This window comes from Melopsittacus undulatus, chromosome 7, assembly GCF_012275295.1.
Source record: "Melopsittacus undulatus isolate bMelUnd1 chromosome 7, bMelUnd1.mat.Z, whole genome shotgun sequence".
In the NCBI taxonomy this organism is placed as follows: domain Eukaryota; kingdom Metazoa; phylum Chordata; class Aves; order Psittaciformes; family Psittaculidae; genus Melopsittacus; species Melopsittacus undulatus.
In genome coordinates, this window is record NC_047533.1 from 7,900,293 (window position 1) to 7,923,010 (window position 22,718).

The 22,718-nt window shown below is 40.0% G+C and overlaps 1 protein-coding gene across 3 annotated transcripts; it reads left to right on the forward strand.

Moving 5' to 3' along the window:
- Positions 1–555: 555 nt before the first annotated feature.
- Positions 556–20,367, forward strand: TACC3 (transforming acidic coiled-coil containing protein 3). 3 transcript variants are annotated; one of them, XM_005148540.3, is made up of 16 exons: positions 556–663; positions 4,281–4,461; positions 4,599–4,741; positions 7,069–8,145; positions 9,266–9,365; positions 9,809–10,001; positions 11,019–11,068; positions 11,942–12,075; positions 12,704–12,815; positions 13,362–13,514; positions 15,918–15,994; positions 16,082–16,125; positions 16,954–17,114; positions 18,484–18,590; positions 18,786–18,906; positions 20,130–20,367. In XM_005148540.3, the coding sequence occupies exons 2-16, from the start codon at positions 4,282–4,284 to the stop codon at positions 20,193–20,195; spliced, it is 2,718 nt and encodes a 905-aa protein (XP_005148597.2). In that variant the 5' UTR covers positions 556–663; position 4,281; the 3' UTR covers positions 20,196–20,367. The 3 variants fall into 3 exon arrangements, with proteins under 3 accessions (XP_005148597.2, XP_030904273.2, XP_030904274.2); XM_031048413.2 differs by lacking the exon at positions 556–663 and adding an exon at positions 2,095–2,112; XM_031048414.2 differs by lacking the exons at positions 556–663; positions 4,281–4,461; positions 4,599–4,741 and adding an exon at positions 5,993–6,052.
- Positions 20,368–22,718: the final 2,351 nt, after the last annotated feature.

Here is a 22,718-nt window from a genome sequence, read left to right on the forward strand (position 1 = left end):
GGCCACAAGGCACGGCAATAGTGAAGTGAGTGCCCCTACGGTGATCCAAATGGGCCTTCGGCACTTCTTTCCATGCCTCTTATTCCACTCCTTCTACTGCAAAAGGGTTTGGGTGTTGAAAATTTGCTTTAATAAGATTTCACGCCAAAGGGCAGCATTATTTACCTCAGGACTTATATCCACAAATCTCTGCCCCTAGAGACGGTAAAGTCCAGTGGGGCCTGATCTGCCACCTCAGACCCTTCACGAAGAACACCAAACAGGCAGTTTTCTCCCATAGCCGGTATGTGCTTCCCAGAACAGTGGGATCCGAAGTGGATCCGAAGTGGATCCGAAGCGGGTCTGAAGGGGGTCTGAAGCAGGACATCACCACGGACCGCCGCCATGCTGAACTACACACTACCCAACACTCCCCGCGCGGCCCACACCAGGGATAGTGACTGCTCCCGCCCTCCTCCAAGGCGCTCTTGTGATTGGCTGGCTCGTCCCAATGCTGCTTCCTCATTCGCTGGCCGGGGCTGCCGTTGGAATTTGAAATCCTGTGGTGGCGGCAGGGGGGCGCTGCCCAGCGGTGTTCGTAACGAGCGGGGTGTCTGCCGGTCCGGTCCTTCCCATCGCCTCTGTTGAGCGTCCCCCGGGCTTGCTCCGGGGCCCTGCCGCCAGGTAGGGGTCATTTGGGGGGTAGCTTGATTGTCTATGGAGCTGAGGGCTGTACTAGTGAGTTTGGGAGGGGTGGGCAGTGGGAGCGTGGGGTGGTGTAGGCGGGAATGGGGGGAAAGACATAAGCAGTAATTACAGGCTTTGGGGGCCCACTCTGTGAGCTTGGGGATGGTGTGGGGCAGAACAGCTTCTGTCGATGGGTCTCGGCGTCACTTTTGTACTCTTAGGACCAAGATACTGGGGGTGGGGGACGAGACGGCTTTTGTGAGTTTAGGGATGAAGCAGAGCTAGGAGCTTGGGGTTAATGGTCGGGGGTGTTGAGGGCTTTAATGGGGCTGAGGGAGGTTCCAGCAGCTTGGCGGTGTGGGGGACTGTTGAGGATACCCCACTGCATTTCTAGGGCAGTGATGTGGGTCTTCTGTGGCCTAGGGTGACTCAGGAGCATTGTGGGGCTGGGGGAGGGTTGCTGTTTGTTTTAACTTAAAGCATGGCTTTAAGGTGCAATGATGGGAAGTGATCGTGCTTCCTCGGGGAGCCTGCTAAGCCTTCCCCAGCCCTGCATGGAGGAGCCCCTTAGTGGCTGGCTGCCACGGAAGGCCAAGGCCATCTTTTGTTTCTCTGCCACGAGCTGCATCCCAGTGCCCACAGCTGGGTTTCATGGGGTTGGCTGGCCTTGGGCACCACATCTGTGGCCTCCAGAACTTGGTTTTGGCTAAAACTGATGCAAATTCCCCTTCCTCAAATGATCTGTTCAGGGAAAGGTGATTATGAGTCAGTTAACCAGGAGAGTGTTTATTTCATAGAATCACAGAATAATTTGGGTTGGAAGGGACCTTAAACCTCATCTTACTCCAACCCCTGACACAGAAAGGGACACCTTACATTAGACCAGGTTGTTCCAAGCCCCATCCAGCCTGGCCTCGAACACTCCAGGGATGGGGCAGCCACAGCTTCGGGCAACCTGTGCTGGTGTCTCTCCACCCTCATGGTCAAAAGTTTTTTTCCTGAAGTCTAATTCTCACTTCTGTCAGCTTAAAGCCATCCCCCCTTGTTCTGTTACTATATGCTCTTGGAAAAAGTCCCTCTCCAGATTTCTGAATTGAGATGTTTGCACTGAATATATATGTATGTTGGCCAGCTCTGCATTAGTTTGTATGGAAGTATTCCTAGCACATACTATTAGCTTGTCCATGAGCAGGTGCTCTGCATCTGAGCTTGTAGAGGCATTCAGAGGGTAATCAAGTAGAAAAATTCCATCTTTACCCTGCATATTCAGTGGCTTATTTAGGTATTTGAGACCAGGATGTTGTGCCCCAGTGCTCATTAAACAGCAGGTAGTTGCCATGAAGACCACTGTCTACAAATGATAGGTACCAGAAGTTTAATTATCTGATGCCATTGAGTTTATGTTCATTCTTGGATACAGAATGAAAGACTGCTGCTTGTGCCTGGGTAAGTATCATTCTAAAACTAGGAGCAGTTTCATTTTTGTGAGCTTTGACTTGATATAGGGGGAAATTTGCTGTCTTTCACAATATCTGCATACTTTCAACACTGATCCCTTTAAACAAAATGATGTCTTCCATAAAGCCTCCCTTCTCCTTTCAGCTTAGCACAAATACTAGCTAATGAACTTGTGAAATATGATTTAGATCCTATATTGATTATGAATATTTTAAATAAATGTGAAATTACTTTGATTCAATTGTAGAAAGGCATTTGGTTTTTAGTTTTAATATATAAAATGCTGGACAAATATCTGTTTATATGGCATCAATTTATTGGGTATTTTAATGAACAGGATCTGTTTTACAGTGGTGCAGAAATAGCTTAATGACAAACCTTCCCTGCTTATGAAGCTTGTTTTGGAAGGTGTTGACAGCTTTATGTCCTTGTCTTTATTTCTAAAGTAACTCCAACAAACACCTACAGCTTGTGGAGATTCACATGGTCTGCTATCTCAATGTCTTTGTAGAATAAAGAAAAGCAACGAAGTTCACTTCAAGTTCTGCAAGTTAATGTGAGAATACTTCATGTATAAGTTAACTTGTGCTAAAGTATGAATATGATAAAGAATAAAGGACTGAAGACATAGCTAATATGGACATACTTTGCTTGCCATTGCTTCTGTAGCCATTGTTTGCATTCCACTGCTGATTAAAAATGCTTTGCAGACAAAGCAGCTGAGTTCAGAGTAGGAAACAGACTTTCCCATAAGAATCTATGTAAGAGTGAGGAAATGTGCATGGAGGATTATATGCAGAAATTTGAATACATGAGGACAATGAGATTGAAAATGTGACTTAAAATTTTCAGTGGGAGTGTTCTTGTAACCTCTTTATGACAATTAACACAGTCATTTGGAGTCTTCCTCTGCTGATTTTCTTGTTTAATCTTGACTACATGATGGAGGGTATAAAAACAAGCTAAGGATTAGCTTTTTGGTCAAATTGAGCATTTGAGATCACTTGGTTATCCATTGCAGAAAGCTAACATCTCTTCCACTCGATAGTGATTATCTTGCAGAGATGGTACAAGGTAATACATCAGTTCTTCCAAAATAAATTGCTCTGTTAGTGGTTTATCAGATAACTAACTGAGCTTCTGGGGGTCATCCTTCATGGATGGTGCTTATACCTAGATCTTATACTTAGATCGTGCCTTCTCAGCTCTGGTACTTTTTTGGGTTAAAGAAACAGCAGTGGCATCAATGGGTATTGGTTGTTAAACTTTTAACAATAGTGGAGGCTCCAGTGGGAATAAAAGGTAGACAGAGTTCAAGTATCTGTAACATGCTGACTTTCCTTGTGTACTTCAAATGTGTTCTTTCTCTATTTCTAGCTTATTTTCATCCTTAATCTTAGTTGTGATGTAGGCTGTAGTTTCAAATCCTTCACACTTGAAATACCAGTAAGATTAAATCAGCCTATATGGTTTACAGAAGTTTGTGTATGTCCAATGCAAGTACAGTATTTAAGAAATACCTTTTTAATTACATTTTTTTCAGATTTGCATACCAGTAATGTCTATACTGTGAAGGATTCTTAAGTACTGTGTCTTAAAACAGCAGGAAAAGCTAAATAATTTTCAGCACTCTGATCATAAACACTCCAACCAACAAAATCTGGGTTTGATGTTTGCTGAAATACAATGCAGTAATTAGACCATGTGAATAAAATAGAGAAATGATTGTCATCTGCCCCTTGCAAAACCTGTAATTTTGCTTAGCTAGATGCCACCATTACAAGAGGCATGACTGTGTCCCTGCTGGCTCTAAGGGGTTGGGAATGAAGAACCTGCAAATGACAGAGCTCCCTTTAAAGGATGGGCAGCTTAATTAGTAAAGAAAATAATGCTAACTGTGGAAAGTGTAATGTCAACAACTGCTCAGACCCCTAACAAAAGGAGAGGGCTATGCAGTGCTGCATGTAAATGCTTTCAGAGCCTTCTGAGGTACACCTTTTCATATGAAGGGCTTCAGCACTTCTAAAACTTCTTTTGAAGCTGTTAATATTTGTTAGCCTGTGTCAGGCTTCCAAGTTCTTAGTTATCTGAAATTGCATCTGGCTGACCACACCCCCTCATTCACCATGCAACGTTGTTATGTGTTGATGTTATAGAATGAGTCTGCAGATTTTAAATGCAGAAAATGGTGAAAATGGAGAGAACTTCAAGGATGACCTAACAGCTGAAGACTGTGGCTTTTTCTTCTCACCACCGGAACCTACAGGGAGACCTTCCATTCTACGCCTGTCCCAGAAAGAGAACTTGCCACCAAAAAGTGTGGCAAAAGCTATGAAGGTAAACTTCTACTTTTGTATTGATTATATTCTTTCTCCTCCTATGATCTCTGCTACTGAATGCAGATAATATTTTGAGCTTGAAAGTACTGTGGTATTTATGTTCTTCCTTCCCTCCCCCCCACCCCTTTCTTAAAGGTAACCTTTCAGACTCCTCTACGAGATCCTCAGACTCGAAAAATTTTAAGTCCTACTATGACAGACAAACTTGAGACTACTTTTACACTTGATGATTGCAGTGAAGACTTGGTGGATGATTTATCTACATCCATCAATGCTGAGTAAGTAATGTAATTGCTGCCAGTAGTATTAGCAATGTGGGACATGCTTAAGTTAATTTTTGCCCATTATAAACCTGTATAGTTAAAATGTAATCTTGTATTTTATAACAAGATGTAAACTGCACAGGAGGACCAAAACTAATGCTGGCTTCGATGCACAAACTCTTTCAAAGATAATTTTATTAAAAGTAGTAACAATTAACTTGGTGGTTATATTGAATATTGAAATCTATTTCTGACTCTTCGGTAACTGATTTTGTGGAGATGACTTATGACATGGGTGAGCAGTTTAAGAAAAGAGACACATTAGGCAGAGAATACAAAGCTGTTTCCCACAGTAAGATTTTCATGTGACTCTGCAACTGTTCTGAAGCTAATCCTTAAAATTTCTTCTATCTTAAGGAAAAAAAAAATCTATCCTCTGAATTGAAACCTTGAGTCAATGAGTATTAAGATTAAAGAAAATCTAGCAACAGAAAGTAAAGATAACATCAATCCCAAGTATGAACAAGTTTGTGCACCTTTATAGTATTGTAGCCTGAATCTCTAAGGTGGCTCAGGGTAGCTGTCTAGAGAAGAGAATGAAGTCTGCAGTGTCCCAGTTTGAGGTTTTGCAACTCTGCTATAGTAGAAATATTGTTATAAGTGTACAATAATACAGTGTTATTTAATAGGTTTCAGTGTGTATTTATGTTACTGACTTTTTTAGCCCCATTTAAACTTGTATAAACATCTGTTACCTATAATTCCCTGTAGCAAGGAGTCTCAGATGGTAGCTTTGTCTTCTGCAAAAGACGAAGCTTTGGTAGTTTAGTTTTTTAGCTACCAAATACTTTAATTTGACCCCATTCTTGGCTTTGGGAGAGGGAGAGGGGAAGAATGTTAAAGAACACTTAAAGAACATTTGCTTCAACTGGTAACTTACATGTATGCTCTATTTTAGAACTGAACTAGTCACCACAATTACTTAATTGCATTTATGCTCGGAACTTCTTTCTCACATAAAGATTGATACATATAAAGTTCAAGTGAGTTAAAAGGGCTAGCAGGGAGTTGATTTTAATTAAGGGATAATTATGTGGCAAGACATTGCTTTTAGTCTACACATCCTTTCTGCTTGTAAAATGTAAGAATTTGTAGCACAACTGTGTGCTGCTGAAGGGTGTCACTTCAGACTAAAGCCAAGTTTCAAGCAGGTGTTTGCTTTTGACTGGCATTTATTAGGTTAAACGCTGGCGGAGAATGGGAGGGGCTTGATTAGTTGAAGGAGCCTGGGGCTGAACTATTGCAGGGAAGGGGCACTCAAACCGGGTGAGAATGACTTCCTGAACTCTTTACCTTTTCTTTTGCTTTTGGGTTTATCAAAGTGGTGTTTTTACTGAGATGGTTTTAATCGTGTTCTGTTCTACAACAGATACGGGTGGCATGTAAGAATAATAACTTTAATAACTTTACCAAGGGACAAAACAATGGGAGGAAATCCTGTTGCAGGAAGTAATGGCTTAACTCTCTGTAGTCTGAGGCTAAGCCTTGAAAGTTGAGTAGAGTTTGGGGAATAAAGGGGGAAGCAGTACTTTGTAGAATACTCAGCTGTAGGGAATGCACAAACCCTTTCTTTAACCTGTTTCTTCTGGTGGAGAATCTCTAACTGGAGAAGTGTTTTCTTGTGTACCACTTTGCTCTTCAGTTTTGCGGGTGCACAGAGTTTTGAGTGCCTGTAGTCCAGGTTCTGTTTTTGTATGTAGGCTGTCACAAATGAAATGCTGGTGCATGTTTTCAAGGGAAAAAATATCTGGCAGAATCACCAGACAGAGTAATGACTAGAATGGGAGAAGCTGAATAATGTCTCAGTTTGGTTGTAGACTTGTGAGTCTGTCATGACTCATAGAGGAATCTGCAAGAAGATGTACTAGTTGTGCCTGCGTTTGAGCTGCTTACTGTTAACAGCACTTCCTAAGCAGTGTATATTTCACTGTCTAGTGAAATGGAAGTGTTCATATGGTGTTGTGACTAGAGCAGTCTCCAGTGATGGCTGGTGGAAGCTAACACAGCTGTGTACAACAGATAGCTTAAGAATACTGACTAGCTTCAAGGACTGGTCTCCCTGTAGTTCATGTGTACCAAAGCTCATAACTTTCTGACATTCTGACATGGCAACTGAATTTTTGCTGTTATATCCTTTTGCTGTCAGCTGCCTTATGTCGAGTAACACCAGATTACTCTGAGCATGCAAAGCTACTTGTGCAAGTATCTTTCTAAAGATGATTCGAAATGATGCCTAAAAATAGCTATGAGTGATATCTTTATTTTTATTTTTTTAAATGCAGCACATGTCAACAAAAGACTGAAGCTGAAGCAGACAGTACAGTGATAAACAAACAAATGCCAGAGAAGGTCAGTGCAGCTCCTTACCCAGATGATGAGATGCCAGTGAAGAGTCGAGGTTCCTACAATCTTGATTTTGATAACTTAAATGACATTAATCCTTTTCAAAGTTCAACACAGTTGCAGCATTCTGGAAAGCTTCAGAAGTCTCCTCCTGTGAAAGTATCTAGCAGCCCTGAGAAAACTCCTGAAAGAAGTAGTGGTTCTCCTATGCTGGATGATTCATCTCCTTTGGATTCAACCCCAGCAAGTACAGAGCGCTCAAGTGAAGAGGAGAAGACACTTTTATCTGTAAAAGAATCTCCATTGGGAGAGCTGGAGTCTGACAAATCCACGCTGTTGCCTAAGCAAGCAGTCAGTGAAGCTGTGCAGGATGTGAAGTCTGCTTCCACAGATGTGAGCCAAACTGATACATCAGTGGGATTAGCAGAAGCACCTACACCTGCACCGTTATCTGGCAGCTTAGGTCCCCGTAGTTCAGATGTCACAGATTCTCCCAAAACTGGGGAATTGAAACTCCAGAATGTTTCAGTAGCAGAAAAAGCCTCCGCAGAAGAGCTGGCTATCTCCAAAGAGGAACCTGCCGAAAAGTCTGATGTCATCAAGGCTGGACCAGTAAAACTGGAATTTGACTTTGACAATACCACTGCTAGAAAGCCACCTCCTAAGAAGCTAGGTAAAAGATCTGGAATTAAACCACCTTCCAGAAAAATTCCTATTACCAAACCAAAAACTGAGAATACTGAAGTGCAAAATAAAAGTAATGTGGAAGATGAGATCCCTGTTCCTAAAGCATCTTATAAGGTTGATTGGGACAAACTTGATGATCCGAACTTTAATCCGTTTGGAGGTGGTGCTAAAATTTCCACCTCACCTGAGTGTTCTGAGCCTAGCTCTCAGGAAGCTCACTTGCAAGAGGAGCAGGATAGTACCTTTTCAGAAAGGCAGCCTCTTCCAGTGGAGCAGGATAACAGCCCACGTACCAGTGAAGCTCTTGAGAAAAGAGAACCCCAGAATCTGTAAGTAAATGTGTAGCTGAATGTAGAAGCACCTTGACCTCATGTGAGGAAAGATAGATGGTGTGTCTAACTGCTTGATTCTTACCTCCTTCCTCCCAGTGAGGTAGGCTGAGTCTATTGCACATTGTAATGTTTAACACAGCATGTTGCAACAGCAAAAATCTCACTGGGGAAGCAGTCTCTAAATGGCTAGCTTTAGGCAAAAGGTGTTCTTAAACCTGGAGGAATGGGGGGAGCAGGCATATATAGGAGGACTTTTAGTGCCTTGATCAGGTGGCTCTTCCCACTCCTCCAAGATCAGAGAATTGGGTGACTGCTGCTGTGTTTTAAAAAAGGAGGTAATGAGCAATGTTGTAAATCATGCAGCTTGTGGAGAGACTAGGCAATTCTGTTCTCTTAGTGTGCTGGCTGACCCCTCTGAGGTGCTGTTTCTTCCCTGCATTTTCTTGATATCTGAATGTAAAAGGCCTGTCACTGAAGCTGCATTTTTTTCTGGCACCACGCAAAGCCTTGTATTTGTGAATGGGGTATGTGGTGTTGCCTTTCCTAGAAATTTCAGCATTCGTATAGATAGGCAGGTGCTTACCAGAACTAGACTGGCACAATGTGTTCACTAGACAGAATGTTTGCTCTTTTGCTCTCTGTGTAACATGATCCGCTACTGTTTACCAAGGTGAAAAGTTAAGTTTTACCTGTCAGCAGTAAATAAGGTATTGTCTTTCTCTAATAAAGTTCTGTGTTTTGCACCAAAAATCACTGTGTTACTTTGGACAGAGTAGCAGGCTGCTTGTGAGGCTGTTCTTAATTAAACCAAAAACTTTAATAGGAAAATAGCTTGACAAGTGGAAATAACCGTGTTAAGTGAGCAGGAATAAGTGGTATTGCTGTGACTTTCTGCTTCACAGATAATACTGCTTCTGGTGGTGGGAGAGCCTTCTGTCATTTGTCACTAGACAAGGCAGTGAATTTACATCCCCACCCTCTGTAAAGCTTCCTCTACTGTGGCAGAAGAAACTCTCATAGAAGCTTACTTTGTTCAGTGCTTCAGGATATATTTGTGAATGCAGAATTCAGAACTGCCTGTCTGACTTGGATTTTGGTTTGTTTGCTTTTTCTTTAGGGAAATCAGCAAACAGAGTGTGGTAAAAGAAAAACCAAGAACCCAAAATGACAAGACAGAAGTTCAAGCAGAAGCTGAACTTCCAGGAGAAAGCGCCAGGGTAAGGTGTATAGGAAAGGTGTCCAGTTCTTTAAAGAGCTGTTTCTCGAAGCAGAGTTCTTAGACAAAGTGTTGCACATTGGTTTGACAAGGTTAAGTCAAAGAATTTGTGTGTTTATGCATCTTCAGTGGCTCTGAATGAGTATCAACTGTACAGACTTGTCTTTTGAAGGTAACATCAGAGACAGCCAAATTGGTAATTTGGTGTTTAGTATCTTTTTTTGATCAGCAGTCACATATGAGGACAAATACAAGGGTGTGGATGCTAAAAAAGCAACTCCTATATCATATGAGCTGTACTCAGTGTTGATAGTTTAGTTTCTATTCTTGGAAGCTCTTGGTTTATTATGTTGGCTGCCCAGCTAGTTTATGACAAACCAATTTGATCATTGTGTCTTTAATCATTACTTTAACAATAAAAAGGATTGTGTTTTTTCTCATCAGGAGAAGCAAATAAGCCCATCTAAAATGTCTCCAGCAAGTGTCCCTTCTCAAGACAATTCGATTTCTCCTGACACTGGAAAAAAGTCAGTGTCTGCAGAAGAAATTAAGCCTAGTTCCGAAAGCCCTGAAATAACAGCAGATGGGCAGACAGATAATGCTGAACCTGAAGAGATCTTCAGACCATCATCAGAAGGTAAGGGCATTTATTTAAAACAGACAGAAAAGATAGTGTTACAGGAACTCCTGTGTATGGGTGTCTCTACTTCAGTTTTGACATTGATTCTACTTTGTCTTTCATTTTGCCCTTCTGAAAGGACTGTGAAGCCTGCAATGACTAGTTGGAAATATATCTAGATGTTTTTTTGACTTTGGATTAAGCCAAATTGAAGAAGCTGATTACTGGCATTTGGCTGCCTGGAAGGATGAAATTTAGGCTGATAGTCTTGCAAGAGTTTCAGTGGCAGTTCTCTGTGCTGAAAAAACACTTCCTTAAAATCCCTTCTAGTATTAAGGGCTTTCTAAATGGAGAGCACTTTGGCTATGCAACTAGCTGCCTGTATTTGGGAGTCTTGTAGATTGCTACAGGCCTTCACACTACTTGAATACTGATTTCATATTGCAGTGTGGATGGTCTTTCTGCACTGGTGTGTCTGTGTTGAAAGCTTATTACATAGCTGTGACTTAACCACCTGGAAGGGTTATTCCTTGCAGGACTACAGTGTGGAAGGATGAGCAAATGGTTTGACTGCAGTGCAATCTGTCACTTATCTTAATATTAGAATGAAATCGGTATATTGAGAAATGGCTGTAACATCATTGTTTACATCTGAGCTGTGTGCTAATTTTAATGGTGAGATTGCCAATCTTCCTTTCCTTTTTTTATGGGGCATTGTATAAAAGAATAGAATATCTGAGTGCTTGCCACTTGAAGCATAGAACAACAGAAGTTCTTCAACTGTGTAAACTCCATGTATTCTTACAGGTATTTGGAGAGAAATGGAAGCTGTAAGATCTTCAACTTTGGCTGACTTAATTTTTCATGTCTAGATAGGAATACAGTATTTTTAGCAAATAAAAAGCTACAGCTCATGAGATGAGAGCAGGGATTTATTTCCTTTTTACACATACCTGTTTGTCTTACAGTGAAGCACCCACGGACAGAAACAATGTGACAATATTGCATCTTCACTATTATCGCTTTCTTTTCTAGTTCTAGGTATGGACATAGAAATAGACTATCTGGAACAGTTTGGGACTTCAGTAAGTATGACATTGAAATGCTTTATTTACTTTTCTGGCAGAGGGGGAGAGAAAAGGAAAATGAAACTGTCAAACTTTAAATATTTCAATGAAATAACTTTACTTTGAACTTAGGCACAGAAATACAGGTTCTGTTCCAAAAGATTGTGTTGGCAGGGCTGGGCAGGGGGTGGTCATGGAATATAGTTATTGACAATTCAGCTAAGTATCAGAGGTCTTTTTGCTTTCAGTTTGTAAAGGTGCACTTTCTCTTTAATAGTGCTGAAACTGAGATGGATGACGTTTCATCTGTGGTTGCCAAAACTGCAAGAACATAATGCTTTGTGTGAGAGCATTGTTTCAAAAATACACTTTTCTAAGCTCTTTTGCTTTATAGGCAGTCACTGGAAATCTGTCTCCAACTTGGGCACGTAATATTTTGATCAGTTCATCTTGGTTACTCATTTGCCTTAGTTACTGATTTATTTGGTCCAGAAGTCACTCTGAAGATACAGTGAATACACTGAATTGAAATTGTTTCTTGGTCATGCTGTGTTTGCCCTTATTGTTGTAAGAGCAAAGACAGAGGATGACCTACACTGCTCATTCAGCTTACAATGCTGCCTTCCTTTCAGTGCCTCTGCTAGTTTTGAAAACTTCATAAATGTTTTCCCTTTTGGTTCTGTCTGTGAGCAGATTGAGTTCATTTGGTGTTATATAAGGACTTAAGCATGTGGGCACTGAGTTCTCTTATGTAATTTTTCTCCTGCAAACAATTCTTTGACCACTGAAGAATAGGCTTGCCTTTTTTCCAGAGGATTGCTTATGTGTGTGTGGGATGTGTGTTATGCTATGAAGCAGCATATCCGCCAGTTTATGCCTCTTTTCCCTCAGTTCAAAGAGTCTGCCTTAAGGAAACAATCACTTTATCTGAAGTTTGATCCTCTATTGAGAGACAGTCCGAGGAAACAGATTTCTACTACTCTTGGGAAAAACGTGAATATCAGAACAGGTCCTCTTCAGCATGGGTAGGTATTCACTTAGTCAAGACTGTAGTACATTGAATCATTTAGATAGGAAAAGACACTTAATATCGAGTCCAGCTGTTAACCCAGCACTGCCAAGTCCACCACTAAGCCATGTCACTTAAAGCCTCATCTACATGTCTTTTAAATGCTTCTAGGGATGGTGATTCAACCACTTCCCTGAGCAGCCTGTTTTGGTGCTTGAGAGCTTTTGTAGAAGACGTATCTCCTAATATCTAATCTTAGCCTCCCCCTGGTGCAACTTAAGACCATTTCCTCTTGTCCTGTCACTCATTACTTAGAAGAAGAGACTGATCCCACATTGCTACAACCTTTTTTCAAGTAATTGTAGAGAGGGATAAGGTCCCCTCTGAGCCTCATTTTCTATTGGCTAAAACAATGCAAGTTTCCTCAGCTGTTCCTTATAAGATTTGTGTTCCAGACCCTTTACCATCTTCATGTCTTGTAGTAAGGGGCCCAAAATTGAACACAGCATTTGAGGTGTGGCCTCTCCAGTGCTTTGTACAGGGGGATAATCACTTCCCTGGCCCTGCTGACCACACTACTGCTGATACAAGAGCTTTACAAAAAAAGGCAGGACTTAAATATAATGGTGTATGTTTATTTTTAGTCCTGTTGCTGATTCAAGTACATTGCTTGAGAAAGCTGAAAAGCCTGCAGTCAGTCTTCAAAATGAAGAAAAACCAAAAGGAATAGATCTTCTGGGAACATTTACAACTTCTGTAAGGGTGTTTGGAATGGTACTGGGTTTCATGTTGATATTTTGGGAAAGGGATGGAAACTAGTTGCTGGACTTCTATACAGATGTTGAAAGATTGCAGAGTATTTAATACTGGTTTAAACTGTTAGCTTAAAAACCAGGTTAGGTACTTATATAAAAAATAAACTTTTTTATTAGACTTTTCTTTAGTACTAAAATACTTACAGTCTACAATTTACAGTTTGCAAAGCCTTTTATGAACAGATCAACACAGCAGTTCATCCTGAAAATGGTGTAATTTTTCTGTTACTGCTGGGGAACATTGTGTGTCATCTGCTTTTGTTTCTGGTAGCTGTAATTGCTGAATAGCAGTTTGTTATACCTTAAAGATGACTACATAGCTGTAAAAGGTACCCACAAAATAAGGAAGTTATGGTAACACAGTTATGGAGGTATTTTTGATGTTTAAGTAAAATACATTAACACTGAGTAATCTGCATGCAGCTTATCAATGGCATGAAAGTAGGAATTTATTAAAACTCTTACATGTCATTTCCTCTCCTCACAGGACACAGGTTGCTTAATACCAGATGCCCTGATTAGTGATGATTCTTCACTCCCTTTTCCTGCTTCTGCAAACACTGCAGTGGATGCTATTATAGATGTGCTAAAATACAGCCAAAAAGACATGGATGCAGCTGTTGAACTGGTTAAGAGAGAGGTATGGTGACCCTTCCACAGCAAAACTTTGCATAGTCCTGAAAGTATTTTTTGTTTTTATTATCTAGTATAAATCTCTGTACTTGGTAATTCTTTGCATGATATTTGACATAAGCATCTCTTTCAGAAGAATTTGGTGTGCACTTAATAGGAACAGCACATATAGAATCACAGAATAGTTTGGGTTGGAAAGGACCTCAAAGATTATCTACTTGCAACATCTCTGCCATGGGCAGGGATGCCTCAGGTGACACCATGTTGCCCAAGGCTCTGTCCAGCCTGGCCTTGAACACTGCCAGGGATGGAGCATTCACAACTAGCTTGGGCAACATGTTCTGAAACCCTTCATTGGCAATATCTAGGGAAATACGGTAGGTAAACTTATCTATTAGTCAGCTTCTGCCTTAGAACTAGGCAGTATTAAAAAGCATCTGTTATCAAATAGAATGGCTAGGCTTGATATCAGTGATCTGAATGCTCTTTATTAAATTAGACAGTAAATATCTCTTCTTGCCAGTAAGAGAGAGAAGCTTCTTATGTAATTATTTCCTTAAGATGAAACTAATGCCAATTCAGTGCATTGATCTCTCTGTCCAGCTAATAAAATACAGATGAGATCTGGAGCTCACTCTGGAGGAGAAAATCAGTAGTGGAGGAGAGAGAAGTAGTTGATGGGATTTCAAGCACATTCTGTATACTATAGAAATTGCTTTTGAACCTGCATCATCTTAGTGATGTAAGAAGAGTTGTGTATCTACTCACTTCAAAAATTGCAGTACTTGATTCATTATAGCTTCTGGGTTTTGTAACCTTAAGATGATAATGTAAGAGGAGTACTTCAGCATAAATGTCCTTAAAGCTAGTTGTGACACTTCAAAATTAACTTGAGAAGAAAGTGGAGCATTCAAAATTACTGAGTAGTTATACTGCAGGCATAGTGACACTGAGGGCACGAAATGAAGATGAACTGTGATCATTTGCTGGTAAGTTATTCATTTTCTTTAGAGTACAGCAATATTAGCTTCTCCAGGAGTAACTTTTGCTTTCTGTCATTTAGGAAGACACTTTGACTCACCATATTGTCTAGTACAGAAAAACAAGTGCACCTTTGACAACTCTTGTTTCATTGATCTGAAATGAAGAATTTCTATAATAACAGGGGTAGAGCTTTTAATATCTTAAAATTGGTCCTCTAATCTCTTATTTCAAAGAACATGTTTTAAACACACAAACATAGTTGTAGCAGGACAGGCGTGACTGGGTGACTCCAGCTGTGTGTCACTTCAATAGAAATGCTTGCTGTTTTAACCTGAAAGGGAGACAGGCTAAATGATTATTGTTTTTTGGTGAAACAACCCCAGACTGTGAGAAGGGGTGTGGGGAAGCCCCAACTTTTCCTTCTGGGCAAATATAGCACTATATGGAAGTATGCTTCTTTGTGTCACTGCACCATTTCTGTTTTGTTTGCAAATGAAAGTTTCAAACCAGTTTTCACTTTTACACACCTTTGCTTTTGTAGCATTTGTTTCTAGTCTAAATATTGTTAATTCTTTTTATATGTTGGTAGACTTTTTTTACTTTGTCCCACTTCCTGTCATCTGAAATGTTGCTATCCATTTAAAATGAGTTTAACTATTGAAAAATCTGTGTACTACAATGTACTGTGCCACTTTCAAGGGCAAATCAGCAGTAATCATGTGCTCTTACCTTCTTTTTTTGTTTAAAATTCCAGGTTGTTTTACATATTTTGGCCTCTGTCATTGGAGGCCTCCCACTGCAGTCAAGTATCAATGTTACATTTAATTCTGTTTTAGGGTTTCTATTAAGAACTGAAGCATTTAGGAGAGAGTGTTTATACTGCTCAATACGGTTCTCTGGTTTAGTTCAGCTGGTGTGAAATAGGTGTAGTTATTTTATAAAGACAAAGGCCTTATACTTGGAAATATGGTAGGAGGAGGATTGAATGTTGAATATAAATAACTCCAAACAGCAATTTGATCTTGACTAGAATAGATGTCAGGTATTTGCACTTTCCTGTGTTAAAACTAGCAGATTTGTGTGGCTTTTTTTACTCTACCTTATAAATATTCAGGAGAACGTAACTGACAAAGGAACAGTGAGCTACATACACAAGTGAGAGGTTGGCTGAATTGGCTCTGATCTTGCTATTTGAAGAGATATTAGTAACATTGAGTGGAACCATATATGCAAAATATATACATCAGTCTACACCTTATTTGACTTATATTTATAACGAAGCAATTTTGGTCATGTTAAGCAGTTACAACTTTTTCTGCATATTATGTTTTAAGTATACCTAATCTGCCCTTTAGACTGCTTGGAGTATGAAATCTTGTATGTCTTCCTGTGCAAGAAATAAAAGTTTACTTTTTCCCCCTCAAAGGTTCAAGAGAAACAGTTGGAGGTTCAGGAATGGAAAAAGAAGTATGACAAGCTTCATATGGAATACAAGGAAATGGGGTATGAATATGTCCTGGCTTTTATATCTACTCATTTATTCCAGCTGCTTTTTCTAACTTATGTTCAATATTTCTTTAACGTTTTTAGGAGAATAGTTGCTGAGTTTGAAAATACCATAACACAAATCATGGGTAAGTTCCGTATTTAAACTTTTGAATGGCTCGTGGGGGCAGGGGCATGCTTAGCCTAAAGTTTATATCAGAAGAAAAAGAGTAGTAACTTCAGCTAACATGAATATTACAGGTGCTTTCAGTGTGTCAGGCTGCAGGCAGGGAAGCTAGAGTGACACTTCATGTATGTTCATACAGATGTGATATCACTTGATAGGTAATGATGACTTCCTGAATCAAACATGAGCACATCTAGCTTTTTCTTAGTCTCCAGTGGCATGTTTATTAAAACTGGCAGATCCAGTTGTTTGCACCTTGTGCTTGGCTGTTTATTATCTGACCTTATGTAAGTGATGTCAGTAGGCAAGCTTCTTGTGGCTTCAAACCTAGGAAGACCTTCAGTGAAGTCCATTCTCCTAATTCAAAGCTGAATAGCCAAATCGGTGCCTTGCTTAAATTTAATTCTTTAAGGAGACTGAATATTATGTCAGCTTTTTTTTTTTTTTGCTTCTTTAAGCCTATGGGAAACGTAGCTCAGGTGTGTTAAAAACCTCCTGAAAGAGTTTGCTATGCTAGTTTGGCTTGTTATACCAGTCTTCAGGACTTCAGGCTGTTGTGTGTATTGAATGAAAGCAAATGTCTTCAGGTTGCTTCTATCACATTTGAAGCTCCTGTTATGGTAAATGCAAGCATAGTATTTTGACTATATTGCAAGAGAAACAATGCTTTGGGCAAACACCTTACAATAAGTGTTTAATGGTTGGTGTGCAGTACTGTGTAGCATATAAAGACAATATGACTGTTTCCTTAAAAGCAATGACTGTAACGAGTTAACTCCACTTTATTTAGAGGATGCTCAGAAGCAGAAGGAAACCTCAAGTAAAGAAATACAGAGGCTAGTGGAAGAGAAGGAACAAGCTATTTCAGATCTTAACTCCATGGAGAAATCTTTCTCTGAACTCTTCAAACGATTTGAAAAACACAAAGAAGCACTAGAGGGCTACCGCAAAGTAAGATGCCATAATGCAAATCCTGTCCTTTCTAGATAAGTGAAACTTAGTGGAGAGGAAGTGATGCATTTCTAGAGCAGTCATTAATTAGCTAGTATAGGCACTACCTGTAAAACCAGGTGCTAAGTTGTTGTTTGCGTAAAGATGTTAAATAAAGGTTACTGGTTTGTTTTTAGTGGCTGGCCTAAAGTATGATGATGATCTCTGTTAGAAGCCAAAGTTTCTTCAAACAGAAGAAATTATATGTATGCATATAACTTTTTTGTGAGACAGACTTGAAACACTTTCACATAGCAACTGCTGCATAAGGGCAACTTGTTTCCCCTACATGTTGAATGGATGCTGAGGAGGCTTTTCCATTGCAAGTCAAAATGCTGATAGTTTTGTCAGGTGTTCTTTAGCTGAAAAAAAACCCCAAACTCAACTTGGTAAAGTCAAGCCTTCATTCTGCAGCATCTTCAGGTTATGAATTAAGCTGTGGTTTCTTATTGCGTGAAATGCATAAAAATTGATCCAGTCAGTGTTTAAAAATGGCTTTGAAGTTTTTCCCCCTCAGTTATCCTTTTAATGTCTCCTATTTATTTAGGCTTAGAACTAGCCTTTTAAAAGTTCTGTGGCAATCTACATTTGAGAAACAGGCATTATGTCTGCGTTACAACTCAAGTTTCTGCCTCACTAATAAATATCACACTTCCTTCATCTTGTCTCCAGCTCTTACCCTAAATTCATAAGGCGTTTCCTTAGCACTGAGTTAAAGAGTCACTTGAGAACACTGTGCTAAATTCAAGAGCTGGAATTAGTAGGGTGTCTTAGCACTTGTTTCGAACAGTTCAACTTGCTGTCATCATAACTACTACAATAAGGTGTTATATTGTCTACGTACCAATGTAACTTTCTTGCTGTTAATGGATAAATTTACATCAGTGTCCAAAGCTTGAATCTTTCTTTGGATTCTCTGAAGTAGTTGGATTTCAACCTATTCTTGGGACAATTGCAAGCTAAGACAAAGCTGATTTCTTTCTTTAAACCTGATCTCCTCCTTTACACCCCCCAAAAAAAACTACCCAAAAATATGCAAAACTGATTAGTGATTTCAGTTTCAGTAATATTTTCACTTTAGAGTTTGCTACTAAATATATAGTGTGCTGGGAAGGAAATGGGGTAAATAAATCTTTGTGAAGTTAAAACAGTGGAAAGGGGGAGTTTTAGTTTCTGTGTAGGTCTTGTGGGGTTTTTACAGCTGCTCCTGTTATTTTGATGAGCAAATACAAATACTGACACTTTAGTGTAGACACATAGCCCATTTGTGGAGAGACTTCTATCTACTAGCACATTAAAAGCTAACTAAGGTTCTTGGATTTTGGGACAGAATGAAGAAGCTCTGAAAAAATGTGCTGAAGAATACCTGGCTAGAATTAAAAAAGAGGAGCAGAGGTATCAGGCACTAAAGGCACATGCAGAAGAAAAGCTGCTTCAGTAAGTACCATGTCAAGAAGCCAGGTACTGGGAGGGAAGTACATGGTTTTCACGCTTGCTGTAAAATGTTGTTCATTATTGCCAAAACTTGGCTTAAACCTTTTTGGTTTGGGAATTAATCCAAAGTATGATTCTATGAACTATTTTGCTGTTCTGTCTGAAGGTGATGTAAGTACCATCTTGCTTCCATTTCAGAGCAAATGAGGAAATCGCTCAGGTACGAAACAAAGCTGAATTAGAGACTACAGCACTACAAGCCAGTCTCCGCAAAGAACAAATGAAGAACCAGACTTTAGAGGGGAACCTTGAACAAAAGGTAGGTCAATGCCATGGGTGAATTTCTACAATGTATTGCCTTAAGACTAACTAGGTCAAGAATTACCTTGTACTAGTGCCAGAAATAGCCATACTAACCATGCTAATTTTGATAGCTGCTGAGAAATAGACCTTGAAACTTAAGGCACAACTCTGTGTCAAAACTCATCTGTATGTTTAGACTTCATTTTCTTTCTGAAAAAGGCTTGTTCCCATAAGTGGGCTGCAGAAGTGATCAATCCAGGCTACTGCAGGGAGGTTAGCTGAACTGCTGTAGGAGATAATGATCTAAAACTTAAGCATGTCCTAGAGCAGAATCTGGGATTAAATCTTAATGTCTGTTCAGCTTGTTCATAAACGTGATTTGTAAGCTATTGGCACTAGTGCAGACTTGCCTTGACTGAACTCTTTCAATATTCAGGACATTAATCCTTGTATTTCATAATCCTTATATTTGATATTGTTTCATATTGGATAGATCAAGTCTTCAAATGTTTTGTAAAAGCAGACCTTTGTTAGAAGCCTTCAAAGGAAAAAGCTTTGAGGGTTAAAAGTCACATTGCTGGAAACTCTCGCTATTAGTTTGACTGCATCACAGTGGTATCTTTGCCAGCATCAAAGACACAGAATACTGATGCATTCCTGTTAGGGAAAATCCCTGTATTAGTGTTCATCTTCAGGCTTATAGCTAAGGTTTGCGTAGCTAAAGCAGCAGTAGGCTTGTAACTGGAGAGGTGAGACAAGCTATTTAACACAGAACTAGTTTTGTTCCTGTTTAAATACGGTGGCATTTTATGTTAGGAACTCTTATTAAAATTGTTTGACTGTGTAAGGAGTTATACAAACTGTAAACTATTGCCACACCAGTAAAAATATGAAAGCATCATCCTACAGAGTTGTGTGTCTTGTGAAGATTAAAATCTAAATTGTCACTATCTTGAATTTCAGTGTGTCTAACAAAGACTGAGTCTGAGGAAATCTCCCTTGATCAGTTGGTCTCCATGTATCATGGGGAAAGTCCGTGATGTAGAGACAGTATAGTGGATTCTGTCTCATTTTGTGAAACTCTTAAGGGTGCCATGTGACCTTCCACAAAGTAGACTGTCCTTTAGAGTCCACTTTGTTAGCATATAAATGGAGTTCCTATTCCATAATTTGGTAAGTGTGACTTGTTGCAGCTCACTATAATACCTGAAACTTTCTTGTTTTTCCCGTCCTTAACAGATTAAAGAAAATGACGAACTACTGAAACTCTGTGATGACTTGATCTTGAAGATGAAAAAAGATTGATAGCTTAACTGTCACTTATATATGTGTAGTATCTCAGCTTCCTGTCTTGTGTGTTCACTCACTTTTTAATTATGTATGTGGGGAGAAAATAAAAGTCTTAATTTGCACTTGTCTTACATGTATCTTATGTAGAAAATTTTAATAAACTGAAGTTCCGTTGCTTCTTCCAGTACGTAATGGTGTCTTACCTAACATTTCTTCCTTTGAGCAACATATAAAACTTTAAATCATCTCACCTTTGCTCTCTTCCCTGGATAAGAACATGAGGACTCTGTACTCATGAACTGGATTTGCTGGTGAAGGTCAGTATGGGCCATGTCTCTATTTTGCACTTCCTGCTCTGTCACTTAAAACACTTCAGAGTTACGAGATTGTAGTAAAAAGTGACCTGTTAGAAATGCTATGAAGTATTTAGGGACTTAGAAAAATGCTGGAACTTCAGGTTTTTCTTCAGCTGGTAGTATTCCAAGATAAAATAGCAAGACAGATTTCTTGCTATTCTCTCAGTGATTTTTCTCGTATCATTACTTTGTCTGGAGCTATTTGACTTTCCAAAAGCTCCCTGCAACTTGTCTGTAATAGAAAGTCTTGAGTGATAAAGGCTTCAGGTCACAGGTTGTGATGAAGTCAGCTTTAATTAGGACAGTAGCAGACATCTCAGATAAACTGTTATTACCTAACAGACATTAACAAGATTGTCTCAGTGCCAGGTATAGGTTTTTATTGCCAATGCTACTGGGAGGTCATTCCCTCACTTGCCTGACCAATAGTTGTGTCTTCCCAGAAGGGCTGGATGTGCTCTTACGTGTACTTGGAGCTCTTCCCTTACATGTAAGGGTAATCTGCTAAGGTGGGTGGGAAAAATTGGCTGTGGTTAGTAGTAGTAGTAGTGCTGAAGGAGTCTGAGGCCTACTCCTTGGTTAGGGGACTACTGATCAGTATTATGTGAATTAGCAACTGTAAGTGGCAGAAACACATTGCAGAGCAGATCTGTAGTTAACAAGCTTCAAGTTCATGGGGTGTGGGGCTTTTGATTTCTGCACTAAGCTGAGAAAGTCATTAACCATCAGTAGAATGATATTGCATGCCTCACTCCTGCAGGAGTTGTGCTGCTGTGTTTTCTTTAACTTGCAGCTTAGGGAAGTGCCAGGCGCTATAGCAAAGAGAAAAAGTCAGCAGAATTGTACAAGAAAGTTTATTCCCTGCCTCAATTTCAGATAGCAGTGATTACTCCAGATTGTGGTTCTGAATGTTCCTTTGTGTATAGACTTAACCATACATATGAGAAATCTTATACTTGATGTAATTTGTGAACTCTTATCCATGTGTGTTTAGAAATAAATATTTAAAGTCCTCAAGGAGCATTGATGTTGCAGGCTGCTATTGGCCTACAATTGGATAGGGCTCAGCACACAAGGATTAGAACTCTTTCTTCCCTGGTGGGTAGTCTCAGTGGTGTGATGAAACAAACTGGTCCAGGGAAAGGGTGCTGAGTGGATGCAACTGCAATTTTACAGTGGATCAGTGTGCTGTGCAGGTTCACTTGTACATCTTGCACAAAAAGAGGGGTAGAAAAGAGCAGAGCATTTCAGCTAGATTAATCACTGGCTAGTTTAATGCAAAGATGAGCTTGCATGTTAGCTATAGCAACTCAAACTATTAGCAATGGCTGAATGTGAGGTGTGAATTCAGCTCTTCCTAGGGTTAAGGTGGGCAGGTGTATTACATTTTGAATTTGTCTCCTTCCCATGACTTGTGTGATTTCTGTTTCCTTAATCCTTGTCTTTTCTTGTGTCAAAGAGGAAATCCTTGTTACTTTAGCTCTTATCCTGTCACAGATTAAAGCTCAAAGGGGGAGCTTCTTGTTTGGAGTCATTTGCCATCAAGAAGTACCATACTGTTCCTTGGGGTGTCTGCCTTGAGGTTGGGAGAGTTCTTGCAGGAAAAAGATAGTAAGATGGAAAAGTAATAGTAAGATGGGCTGCTCAGAAGCTGTGGCTGCCCCATCCCTGGCTATGTTAAAGGCCAGGCTGGGCGGGGCTTTGAGCAACCTGTTGTAGTGGAAGGTGTCCCTGCCAGTGGTAGGGGGTTGGAACTGGATGGGCTTTAAGGTCCCTTTCAACACAAACTATTCTACGATTCTATTAGGGATAAGCCTGCGATGCTAAATCTCTCCACAAGGTGTAGCTGCTGCTCTTCGGAATACTGGCTGTAGGAGGCTGGGCTTTGTGGAACTGCAGATTGTCCCTCGCTTCTCCAGCTGTGCTTAATGCAGGTAAGACAATTATTTTCGTGGGTTCCTGATGGAAAGATAAAGACCTGCAGAGTGATGTATGCCAATGGACTGTGTGTAAATAGTGACAATGCGATCTGGAGCTTTTATGCTACAAGTGCCGAAGGATTACACCACTGCATGTACCTTTAGACAACTGCTGCATAAGGGAAGACAGTCTTCCTCACCTTCCTCTATTCTTTCAGAGTAAAATAGCTTCCTGCTATGCAGAACATCTCTGGTCCAGTAGC

Excerpts from the sequence above, each read along its gene's own strand:
- TACC3 (XM_005148540.3), top strand. The coding sequence starts at position 4,282 with ATGAGTCTGCAGATTTTAAATGCAGAAAATGGTGAAAATGGAGAGAAC. Across the intron at positions 8,146-9,265 it reads AAAAGAGAACCCCAGAATCT|GGAAATCAGCAAACAGAGTG; the intron begins GTAAGTAAATGT and ends CTTTTTCTTTAG. Across the intron at positions 10,002-11,018 it reads CTTCAGACCATCATCAGAAG|TTCTAGGTATGGACATAGAA; the intron begins GTAAGGGCATTT and ends TTTCTTTTCTAG.